Here is a 16,618-nt window from a genome sequence, read left to right as displayed (position 1 = left end):
TGGGCTCCGTCTCTGAGGGGGATCTGGACTCCAGGGCTGTGGATGTGAGGCCCAGAGCTGGAGCATTGGGCCTCCATGGCTGGCCCGCGGACGGAAGGATGCTGGTCAGGAAAGTCCCTTCTGGGCCACCTTGCACCTCTTTCCCGGTGACTTCCCCTCTCTGTCCCTCCCATCCAGCTGAGGAGGAAGCTGAACTGCTTCCGGACTCCCACATGGTGGGCATGGTTGAACCTGGGCTTGGTTGAAGAGCCCCCTGCCTCCTGATGCCTGTGATGGGTCCTGGTAGCTGGGCCGGCAGACGCGGCCTGCAGAGGTGGACCAGCCCCTGGTCAAGCCTCTCCCCTCCCAGTCTCCTCCGCGGTAGTTCCCAAGATGCATCAGGGCCGCCTGGGGAGCGTCCAAAGCCCTCTGAATTCCTGGGTGCGGCCAACACTGTCACCCTGCTGACTCCCTTGGGAAGACCCCAGGGTCCCCTCTGCTGGAGTTCCAGTGTCCTGAGGAGAAAAGACCTGTGGATTCCGATGCTGAGCCAAAGAGCCATCTTGGCGGGTGGGTTCCCAGCACTGGTAGCTGACAGAGTGACCATGAGCTTCACCTGTACCTCTGGCTAGGGCATCCCCACTGCAGAAGGTCCAAAGGCCCCAGGGTCTCATCTCAGGCACTGTCCCCCACTGGGGCTGGGGTGCCCTGTTCAGAACGAGCCTCAGTCTCCACGCTGGGCTACGGAGGTCACAGTAGATCTGAGCACTGCAGGTTGACCACAACTCTTCTGGAGGGAACGCCAACGGGTCACTTAGGGTCCCTATCACAGGTGACTGATGAATGGGCTGCACATCTCCAGAGGCTGCCTATGAGAAGGGAACGGGCTCCTTTCCTGGCCTCCTGTGGCCCCTGGGGGATGCGGAGGGATGGAGGCAAGAGGCTCAAGGGCCAGGAAGGGAGGGGCTGGGCCTCGGGCTGGGGCAAGTCGCCCTGGGAGCCCTAGTAGGCTTGACCAGTTTCCACAGGCAGGAGTCCCAACACAGCAGAGTGCTCCCCAAGCTTCATGCGACGCTGTGTGGACAGGCTCACGTTTTTGGCCAGGTAATCAACAGCAGCTAGAAATAAAGAGAGAGAAACTCCTAGAAATTGAGGTTCTTTCCTTCTCTCCTTCCATTTAGTCCATCCATCCATCCATCCCTCCCTCCTTCCCTCTCTCCATCCATCCATCCACTCATCTACCCATCCAGTCACCCACCCACTTATCCACTCATCCATTCATCTATCTACCCATCCATCTATCCATTCACTCACCCGTCCTTCCATCCACCCATCTATTTACCTCTCCAAATATCCATCCATCCATCCTTTGCCCATCCACCCATCCACTCATCTATCCATCAGTCACCTATCCACCCATTCACATATCCATCTACCCATCCACTTATCCATCCACTCATCCATCCATCTATCCATTCATCCATTCATCCACCCATTCATCTACATATCTCACCTGCTCATCTATCCATCCCTCTATCCATCCGCCCATCCACCCTTGTCCATCTATCCATCCATCCTAGCCTTCCTTCTTTCCCTCCTCCCTCCTTCCATCTCTTCATGAAGCTTTTGCCCCCGCCTCCTCTCCAACACTCAGCACACATTTACCTAACATTTATTACGTTCATAGCTTTCTTGTAGGTCGCGTAGGGAAAGAAGTACAGAGGGTCTCCACAGTGTCAAGGGAAGAATGACAAGCCCTCAACATACCCCAGCTGTGGCAGATGGCCAGCGAGTGCCACTGAGTCCCATTGGTCACGAGGGCAAGGTCCTTCTTCCTGCTCTGAACCCTGAGCCCAGCTCCCAGATGAAGCACAGCAAGACCTCACACAAACACCAAGGTGACTATTGTGGGTGAGCTGAGGGGCCCATGCGGAAGGAGGAGCCAGGGCCCCAAGTGCAGGGAGCCAAGACCAGGAGCCTCTGGTCATGCAGAGGAGCTGGACGAGTCTGAGAGTGTGCGTGTGTGCGTGTGTGTGTGTGTGTGGCACACACTCGTGTGTGTGTGAACCATGAGTGACAGTCTCCACAAAGCAGTAATGAGGCTGTGTGAAGGCTCACGCGAGAGGGACGCTGGTGCTCGTACCCGCCACATGAGTCAGGCACACCTTCGCAAGTAGATGACAGGCAACGGCTGGGCTTGTGCAGCAGAGTCACTGAGCCAGGTCCACGTGTCCACCTGTGTCAGTGTGCAGCCTACACGGCAGTGCACTCCGTCTGGCCTGCACTCATTAAGGCTAGAGCAGAAATCAGGCCTGACCAAGGGATCTGATGGGCAGGTGGCCACCAGGAGCCCAGAGATGCTGCCCCGCAAGCCAGATGTTACATCTGTGGCCAGTCCAATGCCCCGGGACCTCTAGGATCCAGAGGCGAGGAAAAGGTGAGAGAGAGTACCTCACTAGGAGCCCAAGGCCCGGCCCAACACCGCTCTGGCACCTGCCCACCAGGGGACACTGGGACACTACGTTTCCCCAGGATGGGGGCTGCTGCCTAGGGCAGGTGGGGGAGGGGAGGTGATGGACATGGCCGAGGGGAAGGTCAGGGGGCCAGGGGGACAGAAGCAATAGCTGCTGGAGGCTGTATCGCCCTGTGGTCCAGTGACCCAGGTTCAAACCCTGCACCTGCTGATTTTGGGGCATAATACCTCACCCACCTGAGCCTCAGTGCCCTTGTCTATAAAATGGGGCTATTTGCTACAACACGGAGGCTAAAGGAGACACCTAGGAACGGTCGGCTGGGGCCGCGTCCACCGTGATGTGAGCCCGCCGCTGCTGCCCAGTGCATGGGATCCTGGGCTGGGACTTGGTGAGTACGTGTGGCCTTGGTCGGGGCAAGAAGGAAAGTGGGGACAAAAGAGGTGGCCACCTCCTGCTCCTGTGGCTTTAGGCAAATCCTCTCTGGGCCTGTGTCCCTGTCTTTAAGTTCCAGCCAGCTCAAGGTGCTGCGGGGAGGGTCACATGAGGTGACGCCCTCAGACACTGGTCACAGAGGACCCAGGCCAAGGCCCCGATTCCTAAAAGATACACAAGGGCCCTTGAGTCCCTCTGGAGTGTCTGGCCCTGTGCCCCTCGGCTTGCCAGGCTCCAAGGTGCGTGGTAAGGAAGGTGTGCCCATCCAGGGGCTGAGGGAGCTTCCAGGTGCAGCCGGCCTCCAGGCTCCCGGGTGGCAGAGCAGAGGTGGCTGTGGCCAGCCTGGCCGGCCCTGGACCTGCCCCTGCCCTACTCTGGATGGGGAGTGGTACTCCCAAGTCTGGCCCTGCAGAGACCTGCCGTCTCCCCTAGCTGGGTGCCCCGTCAGAGGGACGCAGTCTCAGCAGGTGATAGGTAAGCTTGGGCCCTGCTGGAGCTGCTCAGGGCCCCACAGGCTCTTTGGACACTGAATTCCCACACCAGCTCTACGAGGTTGCTGGATGAAGAGCCCCTTCCAGACATCGGAACCAAGGTCCTGTGTGACCAACCTGCAAGGTCACACAGCTCATAAGTCACGAAGCCAGGCTGCAAACCCAGGCAGTCAACGCCAGCTCCCCAAACACGCCACACGCCAGCACCCTGCGTGTGGGGCCCTCTCCACCCAAGACTCACGCGGGTCCCACGCCTACCCCAGCAATGTCAGTGACATTGGGCACACGGCCAAGTTGGGTGGCCTGTCCCCTTGCCACAGACCGCTGCTCCTACCGCCCCGTGTTCCACACGTGCTGGGTGAACACGATCCCATTCGCTTATTTTTTTCGGTGCTGGGGCCTGAACCCAGGGCTTCCCGGTGCCCGGCGGGTGCGCCGCCGCTGAGCTGCATCCCGGCCTGGTTTGATTTTCTCGACAGCTCTTTGCATCTGGTGTGATCGTGTTCATCCATAAAGGTGGAGACAGGCACAGACGTCGCTGGTCCACAGTCCCACACAGCGTGTGACGCGGAGGAGCCGGTGGGGTGCCAAGTGTGCTCTACCACTCTCTCCGCTCACTTCTCCGGGCTGCTGGCGCTTGGCCCGCACACAGAAGGGACTTGCCCAGGCCCCGTGGAGGTGGCCAAGGGAAGACCAGGAAGCCACACTCACTGGTCCCAGCCGACTTCAAGGGCACCCAACGTCCTGCAGAGCCTGCCTCTCCCTGGGGTGGAGGCAGGGGGCCGGCGAGGGCAGGACTGTGACATTCCTCATTAGGGCCTCTGTCATGGCCCTCCCTGTCCCTCTGTCTCTCCATGGCTCCCGTCCCCTGCCCCGCGCCCGCGCCTGGGCTCTGAACATCTCAAATTAGATTAATCAGGCGTTGGCAGGAGAGGGGCGGCAATGCCAACCAGTAAACAAATATCAGCCGTCAGCGCTGGTCAGCCGCAGCCCCAGAGGAGGACCCTTCCAGACACGAATTCTTATTAGACTTGTCAGATCTATTAAAATTCTCTCCACACTTCTGCGTTCCATCAGCCCCATCATTAGTCCAGGCCTGGCCTCTGGGAACGCCAGGGCCAGATTAATCTGCCGCGTGCCCCATCTCTGGCCCTGGCCCCGCTCCCTCCAGGGACGGGGAGAGACAGATCGACGGACGGACAATGGCCAGAGCAGGAAAGGAAGATGCGACAGAGGCCCTGGGAAGGTGGGAGGCCTCAGAGGGGACTCAGCTGCCTGGGAGTGAGGCCACATGTGTGTTCCACACACACCTGGAGTGACCCTCCAGAGACGGGCAGGCAGGGCAGTGCACACCGGGATCACCCCTGGTGACCCCGGGCAGATTACCTCTCTGGGGTGTCATTTCCTCACCCGTGCAAAGGAAATAGCCACGTACAGCACAGGGTGGCTGAGGGGACGGAATGCAGGCCACAGTAGATGCTCAATAAACGGTCCCTGTTCCTTCCTCCCACACCACTGTATATCTATGTCTTGAGTCAGTGTGTAGACACAATGGGGATGCGATAGGATCTCTGGGTGTGCGTGAAGCTGTATGAACGGTGCACAGGAAGGTCTAGTATGTGTCATTCACTGAGCATCTCATACGAGCTGGTGGCTCTGCGGGAGGCTGAAGTCAGGAGACACTGAATCCACCATTCCCCTGCTGTGAGGCCTTGGGAAAGCTACTGAGCCTCTCTGAACCTAGCTTTTAAATTTGTAAGTTGAGGACAAATTGCTTTGAGAAGCACATGAATGAGGAACAGGCCGCTCACCCGGTGCCCCATGGCTGGCCTGATGCCCAGGCAGGTGTAAGGGGTGACAGGCGAGCCTGCACACAGAAGCCCCGCGGTGTGACTCTTAATGCACACCATGGGAGCACGGCCACAGGGGTGTTTGGAGGCCTGTGGACTTGGGGCAGCCCAGTGTGGAACCCAGGGAGTCTGCCCAGGAAGCCAAGGGCGAGGGGAAGGAAGCACCAGGCACACTTGAAGACAGTGGGCCACATCCCAGCCCCCATTTCACAGGTGGGAAGACTGAGGCTCCAAGAGCCAAGAGCCCACGTCGACTGGCAGCAGTGGGTGGGGCTGTGCTGGGCTCCCGTTGTGGGGCTGGAGAAGGTGGCCCACAGGAGCTCCAAGCCTCCCTGGAGGACCCAACAGGGAACTGCAGCAGAACGGGGTGGGCAGGGAGGAGAGAAAGGAGAGGGAAGGGGACCGGCTTCTTTCTCGCCTCCCGGGCCCCTTCCCCTTTGATCCCCTCCCCCGCTACCCCGCGCTGACTTTGGGGTTAATTCTATTTCCGAGTCGGGCAGGCGCCCCCGGAGCAGGGCACGGGCTCCGGGTGTGACTAACGCCTGCCGCAGGCTGGCGCTTTATCAGGAGCATGTGTCCCGCTCTGAGCAGGAACACGCAGCTGGGTCAGGGGGTCGCCAGGGCCCCTCTGGAAGCACTCGGTGCACACGAGTTCCCTCTACTCGCGAGCACGCGCGCACACACACGTTACGCACATAGACACACCACACGCTTGTGCACACGCCAAACACACACGGACTCAAAGCAGCAACACACGTGTGTAAGCTGCACCGTCTGCTCATTACGCGATGCACACACCTGGACACACCCTGGGACACACACCTGCATTTCTGGCACTAGATGCACGTGCCTTGGTGCACACGTGTCAGCGTGCACGGACCCACAGACACGCCACGTACACGCCATGTGGTCACCCGAAGCCCCGAGTGCAGTCCCAGGCACAGGTCCCATGGGCCCTCACCCCGTTACACAGACACAGCTCACTGTCTGCAAAGCCTGCTCGGCGTGAGTGTGGAAGTGCCGGACGTGACACGTGCACGCAAACCCCAATTGGGACATCTGTGTGCCGCGTCCACATTCACGCCAACGCGTGTGCACGGAGGAGGGAGCATGTCGCACACGGGAAGGGCCCACGGGCACAGCTGGCAGGGCGAGGCCGAGGCAGCTGGTCTTCGTTTGGCCGCACAGACCAAGGCCTGGGAGAGGGGTGGGCGGGGCAGGGGCTGGTGAGCGGGCCAGGCGGGGTGGACAGGGTGCCCTGGGGCCCGGGCCTCGCCCGCCCTCCCTGCGCCCTTCTGATTAGTTTGACACCAGCAGGTGAGGCCTTTGCCCGGAGGTCGGGCAGGAGGGGGCCAGGTGACCTCTGACCCCGTCCCATCTGGGCCCCGTCGGGCAGCCAGAGACTGTGGCCAGGTCCGCCCTCCCAGCTTTGGTCTGAGAGTCTCCTGCCCCTGTCTCAAGATAAGGTGCTGAGAGGATGGCAGCTGGTGGGCAGGGGGACCACGCAGTTTGGGGACATCGAGGCTGAGGGTCAGGTTGGATGCGAGGGATCCAAGGCAGCGGCCCCAGTCTGGGACGGTGAGGAGCAGGGTCTCACACTGTGCCACCACCAGTCACATGCTGGCCACCGGGCACTTGGACTGTGCCTAGCACAGCCAGGAAGCCAAATTTCAGATATTTATTCAGTTTTATCTAATTTAAATTTAAAAACTGATCTTCAATTTAGTTATTTCATGGTTGGAAAACTTACAAGTCTATCTGAAGCAACTTAAGTGTATAAATCTACTTCCTCTGTTGTGAGCTTCATGAACTTACATATGGATAGAGTCTTTCTTTCTTTCTTTTTTTCTTTTTTGCAGGACCTCACGCAGGCAAGATAAGTGCTCTAACCCTGAGCCACATCCCCAGCCCTGGACTGAGTGTTTGTGATGGAAGTTTAGTGTCCGAATCCAAAGGGGCCATGAAATATAAAATAAAACGGGCCATACGGGTAAAACACACCCTAGATATTAAAAACAGCACTGAAGAGAGAACGTGAAATACCTGGTTAGTCATTTTATATGGATTACAATTTGAAATGGTCATCTTTTGGATATCCTGGGCTAAATAAAATAAGCTAGTAAAGATAATTTCACTTCTTATGTTTGAAGATGCAACTGCTAGAAAAGCCACGTGGCTCGTATCAGGTTTCCGCAGGAGTCGGACAGAGGCCTGGCCAGGAGACAACTGGGCTCAATCATTTAGACCAACTCTGCGTCCTTTCTGGACCTCGGTTTCCTCATCTGTGAAATGGGCACCATCCCCCCACCTCACGGCCCTCTAGAGATAAGCGGGGGGCACTCACTCTGGCCGTACTGGCCGTACTGGTAGCCAGCCACGGGGTCCACGCTGTAGCCAGTGGTGCTGTAGGTGGGCGGGCAGTAGGACTGGGAGGTGGGCAGGCTGTCTCCGGGCTTGATGGAGTCGGCCCGCTGGCTGCAGCTGGCCGAGATGGAGGAGGCGGAGTCCAGGCCTCCGTGCAGCGGGGAGATGGAGAAGTCAGCCTGCGGCTGCGGAGGCACGGCGCTGGGGTTGCTCAGGATGCTCATCACCTGCGGGAGAGAGGCAGCGTGGGGCCGGGCCACCAGGACGCGGGCCTGGCCTGGCGGCCCGGGCGGCTGTTCTGGAGCAGCCCTCTGAGGCCCCCGCAGCTCCCGGCTCCTCCTTCGCCTGGCCTGCCTGCATTCGGGGCCAGGGGCTCGACTCTAGAGCTTCTCCTGCCCAAGTCCTGCTCACGGGTCCTCCTTCCCCTAGGAGAGCCGAGGGCAGAGCAGGCCCTGGTTCACCTCTGTGTCCCCACGGCCTGGCTCCAGGGGTCACCCCAGGCCCGGCTGCTGAAGGAATGAGGGATGTGTGAGTGAACGGACGGACTAACGGAGGGCGGTCTCTCCCATCGGTGGGAGCCTCTCCTGGTCCAGCCCTGCGCCTCCCCATCCCGACCCCCCAGAGCAGGGCTATCTGCCCGGCTCCACCCTTCTCCGCGCTCGGCTCGCTGGGCTCTGGCTCTGAGTTCCCCGCCCCGACGAGGCCTAAGCACGCGGCCAGCTTTGATTTCATTTTCCGCGGGGGCAGGGTTACCGGGGGCTGAGCCTCAGCTCTGCCTCTGAGCTGCATCTCGGCTCTTTTTATTTCCTTCAGAGACGGGCTCACTGAGTCACCCAGGCTGCCCTTGAACCTGCGATCCTCGGTCTCCCAGGTGGCTGGGATTGCAGGCGGGTGTGGCCCAGCAGCCAGTGCTTAACTAGCTTCCCAGGTGCCCTGTGGTGATTCCAGCAGCTTCCTGATGTCTGGGACCGTCATCCCCCCGCTACTCGGCCCGGTTTAGCAACTGGGACCTCCCGTCAGCGCTGACCTGTGAGGCCTGTCTGCAGAAGCTCAGCTTAAAGACCCTGCTGTGGGGATACTGGGGCGTTCACTTGTTCATTCAACAAACAGGCACCAATGGCAACTGGCCCAGTCCTCAGAGTTCTGAATTTCGGAGGAGACAGTCCTGGCCCCTGCCCTGGGCTGGGGAGTGGACGGAGAAGGGCCAGGCCTGGTTGAGGACACAACACACAAAGACCACCAAGGCACTGGAGCACTGAGGGACTTGACTGAGCTAGCTCGGGGGCCGAGGAGCACATGGAGGGTGTCCCACCAGCTCGGAAGTCCAGGAGGGCTTCTGGGCAGGCGCACCTGCTGCAAAGTGCCCTGGAGGGACAGCAGAAGGAGGTGCAAGGGCAGACCACAGGAGGAGACAGGTCCTGGGGACCCCACCCAGGGCCCAGGACCCCAGTGACCTCCTGCCAAAGCCACCCCTTTGGAGAGGGAGGGTGCCAGGTGGGGACAGTTCTGCTAGTCACCAGCAGAAGCACATGCACGACCCTGTCCTCTGTCGTCCTGTGACCTTGCTTCCGGGGAACGCAGGCTGCGGGCAGCAGAGGAGTAGGCAGAGGGCACCTGCCTACAGGTGCAGAGGTGTGGTCAGGGCGCGGCGGAGGCGGGATTTCTGGGGTCAGCCAGGATCAGAATGTCTCCACTTACTGCCTGTGGAACCTCAGGGTGTCCCTCAACTGCTGTGACCATCTCCAGTCCGCAGGGAGAGGGGTGATGGCGGTCCCTGGCGTGAAGGTAGCTCGAGGATGAAGTGGTCTCAGCCTGGAACTTGCACTGACCTTGGCGTGACATGGGCCGACCCCTGCAGGCCTCCTCCCTCCCTCCTCTCATCACTGACCACCTGACTGCCCAACCCAGAGCCCCATAGAGAGTGTGGGGCAGAGCCAGGATGCCCACCTCACAGATGGAAAGACTGGGACCCGCAGAGGGCTGTGGCTGCCCAGAAATCACAGCAGGTCTACGGGCGGGCAGCCCAGGTGCACCTGCCCCAGCTGGGCGGCAAGGTGTCAGGACTGACTCTCAAGGCCCAGGTTCCATGAGCACAGGCCCCCGGGTTCTTCCTCTGTGTGCCCAGCAGCCTCCACCAGGTCCCTCGTCCCCTCTCCCAGAGCCAGAGCCAGGGCACTGCTGGGGCTGCAGCCTGGCCGCCTGGCCTCCACCACAGCTGCGGGGACCTAGGCAGATGGACTGGTGGCCCCACTGAGATGTCAAGGATGCACGTGTCTCTGGGTCCCCAAGCGGGAGGGAGGCGGGGAGGCTTGCCCTCAGGTCCGCTTGGGAGATGTGTTTTGGGGAGACGAGGCCTCCCACTGCAGGGACGCGGCTCCCCAGGTCCTCGCCATGGCAGGGTGGCCAGTGGGGCACCAGGCGTCACGTGAGGTGTCTGCGCTGGGCCGTGGGTGGCTTTCGGACAGTGAGGAGGGAATCCTCTGGCCCCAGGGTTTGCCGCGGGAGGCGGGAGGGGAGAAGGGGGTTCCGGGCAGGCCCTGAAACTGCCCGGGCTGGGAGACCCATTCTCTGCCAGGCTGTCTTTCAGGTTCACGTGGAGACCTCAGCATCCTGGCTGCAGGCTGAGCTCAGCGGGGGAGCAGGGGCCTGGCCTGCCTGAGCCCTGGCTTCCGCCCCTTTGCTTTTTTTGAAAATAAAAGCAAATATACACGGAATGGTCTTGGGTTGGGGATGCAGCCGTGTGGTCGTGTGCTTGCTTGGTACGTGTGAGGCTCTGGATCAATTCCTGCGTCCCCCCTCCCCAGGAAGGAATGAAGGAGGAAAGAGAACGAATGAATTCATCCCCCGTCCCCGTCCCACCCCACACAGGGCCTGGCTCCCTCCCGTTGAAGGGACCCCAGGGAGAGGAGGAATGGGGATTGGAGAGCATGGGCTGCCTGGGAACAGGCTGGGGGCTGTGACTCTCCCCGTAGGACAAAGACCTGACTGCCACCGAGCTGATCACGCCACTCAGGTGTGACCGGTGGCTCCCCAGAACCTCCCACAAAGGCTTCTTGGGATCTGACCCGGGGCTGCCCATCCACGTCCTCCCTGCCTCCTAACCTGTGCCTCACATCCCAGCAGCGCCAGACCGTGTGCGGCTTCCTTCCTGTAGTCATTCAACAAACATGTCTCGGTGCTGCCTGGGCTGGGCTCTAGGGAAGGTGGCGCATCCGGGAGGGCAGGATGGAATGCATTCAGACCACCTCCGCCCCTCCCAGCCTGCACTGTGCCAGCTACACGCCACGCTCTGGGGAGAGCTCTGTGGAATTCACGTGTATTCAGTGAGCACCTATGATGTACCAGGCACCAAGCCAGCCACTGGGGACAGAGCAATGAGCGATGCCAATTCTATGCCCTGCTGAGGGAGACTGAAAACAATCGAGTGGGCAGATAAAGAACCTAATTTCTGATCCTAGTAAATGCTGTGAAGGACAAAGAATGGCATGTGGTGGTCGTGGGGAGTCAGGAAGACCCCCCCACCACGCCCATGAGGGGATATCCGACAAGACCCAAAAGAACTAGCCACGGGAAGATGTGCAGATGAGCTTTCCAGGCAGGGGCATCTGCAAGTGCAAAGGCCCTGGGGCGGGAACACACCTAGCAGGTGTGAGAAATAGCAAGAAGGTCAAGTTGAGAAGAAAAATCCTGGGAGCTGCGAGGCGTCCTGCAGTCCTTTGTCAGGAGGGGTTTGTGTGGTGCCCAGTGGCTCAGAAGGCCTTGGACCCTGGCCGTTAACAGGCAGCTCAGAAACAGCTTGGGCCCAGGGAGCTTTGCCTGTAATGGGATTTGCTCAATGGGATTTGCCCTGGAACATCAAATCAAATCCACATCTGGGGTAGGTGTGAATGGGGGATGTGAGCTATCGGCTCAGTCTCTCCCAGAGTCCCCGGAGGCCTGCGGATCAAAGGGCTTCCATTTCATCCACCCCCCTGTTTCCAGGCAGAGCAGCTTCCAAGCAAATGGGACGGGACCCAAGTGAAGAGGAGGGAGGGGTGCTGCTGAGGAGGCCCGGCCCCGCTGTGGTCACTTCAGAGGCTCCTCAAGCAAATGGGCCATTACTGCCCCCATTCTGCAGATGGGGAAACTGAGGCACGGGGAAGTAAGAAGACCCACCTGAGATCAACTGCAGGAGCGGCCAAGCGGATCTGCACCCAGGCCTCCTCGATGCTCGGTTCTGCTCTTTCTCACTGGGGGCTGAGCAGAGCTGCTCCAAGCCCCACCGGCCCGGGAGGCCCTCTCCCGGCCTCCGGCTCGCCTGGGGACCTCTGGAAGTCCTTCTGCGCCCGCTGAGGCAGGAAGCATTTTGCCCACGGTGAGGGGCCCGGCTGAGGTCTGGGGCCAGCAAACTTTTGAACTTGAGGAAGTCCCGGCCTGATGCGGTAATCCACCCCCCTCAAGAATGCCGAGGCCTCTCCCCGGGTGGGTTTGACTCTTTCTCGGTGACCTTGCTTTCGCTAATGTATTACTTCTTGGTACGTTACCGTTACTAACTCAAAATCAATACCGACCTCCACATCTGTAAGGTTTTATCTGAAGGCAAATCTCAGGGCTGTCCGTCAGGCTGACTGACAGCCATCCCTTCCTCTCCTTTTCCCCCCTCCGCCTCCCCCGCCCGCCAGAGGCCCCCCAGCCCCCAGCCCCTTCCTCTCCCTCTGCTCCAAATCAGTCCCAGCCTGGACCAGACTAAATCAATAAGGGGCCAGCCTCACCCTCCCTTCCGCCCGCTGGGGAGAGGCCTGCTGGTTTCGGGGGTGGGCACCCCCCTTCCACAGTCTCAGCTCACCACCCCTCCCCCGGGACGAGCTGGCGCGCTCCCCTACTTTAAAAGAAGGGGATGGGAAAAATGTAATTAATTCCCTCCGTTCCTGAGCCGGCCCCGAGGGCCTGGGACGAGGAGGCTGAGCTGGAGGTCTGCACCCTCTGTGATAACCCAACGCCGCTCTGGAGCGCGGCTGCAATTAGAAGGGCCATCGCCACCGTCCCGCTCCGTGGCAGGAGCTGGGTGGGTGGATGGGGGCCGTGCTAGGGTGCAGGGCCGAGGAGGCGCGGGGCCCCAGCCTGGGGAGGCAAGGCCCCGGCGGCTGGGGCGGCCTCCACCAGGGCAAGGGCCCAGATCGGCTGCCAGTCAGGGAGCCCCCCACTGCTAGAGGGGGCCCTGGGGCCTGAGAGGGACGCCGTGGCGGTTCCCATGAGGCCCTTGGTCAGTTGGTGCTGGGCGGGGGGCTCCCTGTAGTCTGCAGGCCAGGGTGGCGCAGCTGGTGCTGACCCCGGCATGTCTCTACCCGCTGGCCTGCCTCGGTCTTCTCATCTCTACAGTGGGGCAGTGATAACCGCGGCTGCCCACGGGCTGCTCAGAGGGCGCCTGGCGCGCAGCTGGTCCCCAGAAACCCAGCTCTCCCCTGCCTGCTGGCTCCCCTCCACGCTTCCCGTCGGGACCCATCTTTGCCACCTCCGCTCCCCAGGGGCACCTTCTGGAGGAGATGCGGGTCCACCCTCAGGAGAGTTCTGCCACCACCCAGAACAGGGCGGCCCAGGGTCCCTCCAACAAGACGCCGCGGCTGCACGTGTGCGACTGCGGCAGGCAAGTGGCACCAGCAGGCCCGGGTCCTGATGGCGAGGCTGAGACACCCCCAGCTGCCACCTAGCCATGCCTGAGATCCACAGGCGCTCCCGCACAACACCACACAGAGCCCAGGCCACGTCGGACCCGGAGCAAGGGACAGCTCAACACGCCCCTGGTCCCAGTGACCAAGCCACGTCCCTTCAAAGCCCTGGGGAGTGGATGCAACAGTCCTCCCCTGCACACCTATCCTCAGTGCACGCGCACACCCGCCACGCACTCGCCTGAAACCCCGGAGGCCACCTGGAGGTCCCGGCTGGATGGGGAGGGGTGTCCGGCTGAGTCTCGCAGCAAGCAGACCCTGCCACAGCCCCCTGGGCCTTCCTGCCCGTCCCTCCCTCCTGTCTCTGCCTTGTGTTGGGTGCAAAACGCCCGCCGACTTGGCACGCGAGGCTTTCCTCTGGGCCTCAGATCCAGCTCCAGCCCTGGTCACTATCCTGCTGGCTGGTCCCCTCAGCTTCCCTGAGTGGCAAGGGGCCATCTGGGGACAGCCTGCTCCCACGTCAGGATGCAGCTCACCAGCAAAGGAATGCAAGCGCGTCTGAATTGCACAGAAATGTCCTGAGGGGCCAAGAGCCATCCCCAGGCCAGGGGGACCTAGGAGTCCCCACCCACAACTGGCCCTGCTTCCTGAGGGTCTGAGCCCTGAGTCCAACTCGGACAGGTCAAGGGTGGGAAGCAGGACAGGCCGCTCCACTCTGTCCCCTCGACCACTGGCTCTGCACCCTGGCTGCCCATGGGAAGCACCGGGGTTTGGGGCACCAGGATACTTTTTAAAGGTCCCCAGGTGATTGAAGGGGCTGTCACTTGTCATTCCCACGCACACCTGTGCTGGCAGAGCAGGAGAGGCACAGGCAAGCACAGAGACACACGGACACCAGGTGGGAACACACAGCGAGGCGATCAGACCTGCAGGTCAGCCCACCGGCTGCAGCCTCCCAAAGCCGCGCTCACGGCTCACTCGCACACGGGCCGACACACCCTCCTCCAGTGCCCACGGATGCAGACACACATCTTGTGCATGTGCACACACATGTACACACACACGCGCGCATGCGCACTCCCACTGGCCCCCTGCCTGTCCCAGCTCCACGCTGGGATTAGTGCAAGTGAGAAATCACCCACCCAGGCAGCGGCCAGCCCCTCGCCCTCTCCCTGGCGGTTCTCTGCTAAGAGGATCTGCTCCCTCCCTGCCCCCTGTGGACAGCAGTAATAGGCTGCGGGTGCTGACTTGGAGCTTCCAAACAAGATTTCCCCAGGGCTGCCGCCCGCCCCCTTCCCCGGCCATCCCTGCCACCCCCACCCCCACCCGCCCACGGCCCTCACAGCGGCCCCACCAGCCGGGACCAGGACCAGGGCGGGAGGCAAGCTGTCTCCCCCACTCCTCCCGGAGCCCCCCGCCAGCTTCCACGGAGGTGTTTCAGCTGCTCTGCCTCCTCTGGAGTGAGCACAGCGCCCTACAGTTTGCAAAGCATTCCCTGGGAGCACAGAGAGGCTTCGCGCCACTCTGCAGACGAGGAAACTGAGGCCTGCCTAGGATTACCCCGGGGGAGTGGCCGGATGGCAGCAGGGCCCTTGACCCCTGACCGCCCGTCCCACACACCTCGCCTGGGTCTTCTTTACTACCAACAGTGTGTATGCATGTGCGCACCAGGTGTGTGCGCAGGTGCGAGCAGGCGAGTGCCAAGTGTGTGCACGCAGGACTTACGTGTGTGCTTACGTGTAGCACACAGTGTGTCTGTTGTGTGTGTGCACCAGGGTAGGGCACATGTCCTGCTTGTCCCTTAGAAGGCCCTCTCACCAAAGGAGCAGGCTGGGCAGGGCCCTTGGTGAGCACCAGATCACTGGCTGCGTCAGGGACCTGGTGGTCCCCCCGCCAGGGTCTCTCTTGGGTGCCCCTGCAGGGGGACCTGCCCGACAGGAAGGACTCCCGAGGCAGGCCGTGAGAGGAGGAGAGCTGGCTGGGTGGGAAGGCCCCTTGTGCAGCTGCGGGAGGGATCCAGCTAAGACGTTGCCGAGAACCTCCTAACGTGGAGGGAGATGCCGGAAGGCCAAGCAGTAGCCCCCCTGGGGTGCGGCCTGACCCAGAGGCAACTTCCAACCCCACTGCTGCCCAACCCAACCCTCTGCCTGGGTGTGGTGCCTCTGGCCCTGGGCACTGCTGCACCCACGAAGCCCTACACGCATGCGCTCTGGGGCACAATGCCCCCACATGGCTCTTGCTCCACATTGTCCTGGGGCCATGATATCCTGGCTCAGGCCAGAAGCTGCTTGGGGACAGACCTGGTGTCTCATTCCTGGTGCCTGGCACACAGTAGGTGTCCAAGGAACACTTGCTGAGTGAGCAAACTATCTGCTTTATCTCCAGCACCGCGCTTGCGCAGTTGGTTGCAAAGAAATAACACCAGGTGGGGCAGGTGGCGCTCTCCCCTCTCGGAGGCTGGGCAGAGCCTGCGCCCTGCGGTCCTTGGACGCTTCTATCCAAAGACAGTCTGGAGGTGGGCAGGGTGGGGTGCACCCGTTGTCCATGAAGTCAAAGACACACACACCCACACACACACACACACACACACACACACACACACACAATTCCCAGTGCTGGACAGGACGGCACTCTAGGTATCTGGAAACATCCAGATGCATCCAGAAAACCTAGGTGGGGATTTCGGCTGCACCCACCCTGGGCGGATCCTTCGGCATCAGTGCCAGGATGGTCCCCGGGCTCCAGGCCCCGGAGGTGCTGGGGGTGGCGGGGAGCAGGGGGACTCGGAGACCATCTCTGATGGTGCGATAAGCGGCGCTGGTCGGGGATTAGAGAGCCGCTCGCTCGCTGCCTGGAGCTGCCGGGCTGGGAAGAAGGGGCCGATCCTGGGAAAGATATGACTATTTAAAGATAATGATTGCATAAATTTAATTAGCACACTTTCACGCGGCAAATGGCCGTTTTGTAATTAATGTATCTGGCCTTACTAAGCATGAAAGATGCCATCTCCTCCCCTCCCTTTCCTGCTCCCCCTCCTCAGCAGCCCTAATGAAAGACAGAGAGCAAGTGACAGAAACAGTTTGTCATCAGCTCCAGGTGTCAGGGGCCTAATTGGCCGAGCTGAGGGGAGGAGGGGGAGGGACGGGCCTCCTTGACTCTGGAGGAGGATGGGAGGCCTGGGCTCTCAGGCCCCCCTGGCCTGGGGGTCCCCCTCCATCAGTGCCAGAGACGGGGATGCAGATTGACAGTGGCAGGGACTGAGTGGTGGCAGGGAGGCCTCGTTAGTACCTGTGCAGACAAGCTGGCACGTATCACAGTGTGTTAAGGACTCGTGGCCGTGACAGCTCAGCCTCTGCCCACTCCAGGGACAGACGCACCTTGGC

General features: G+C 61.0%; 1 protein-coding gene across 2 annotated transcripts in view; it reads right to left on the bottom strand.

Annotated features, from left to right (window-relative positions):
* Positions 1–865: 865 nt before the first annotated feature.
* PAX7 (paired box 7) overlaps positions 866–16,618 on the bottom strand; it is a gene marked incomplete at its 5' end in the record, with an annotated part of 87,906 nt that continues 72,153 nt past the window's right edge. For both annotated transcript variants that reach the window (XM_079147153.1, XM_079147154.1), the window contains 2 exons: positions 866–1,097; positions 7,571–7,817. In XM_079147153.1, the coding sequence (XP_079003279.1) occupies positions 982–1,097; positions 7,571–7,817 (363 nt within the window). In that variant the 3' untranslated portion in view covers positions 866–981. The remainder of the gene's footprint in view (positions 1,098–7,570; positions 7,818–16,618) is intronic.

The sequence above is a fragment of the Sciurus vulgaris genome (assembly GCF_902686455.1).
Source record: "Sciurus vulgaris genome assembly, chromosome: 1".
Classification (NCBI taxonomy): domain Eukaryota; kingdom Metazoa; phylum Chordata; class Mammalia; order Rodentia; family Sciuridae; genus Sciurus; species Sciurus vulgaris.
The sequence above is the reverse complement of the archived record's forward strand: the minus strand, read 5'-3'. Positions and strand labels throughout refer to the sequence as shown.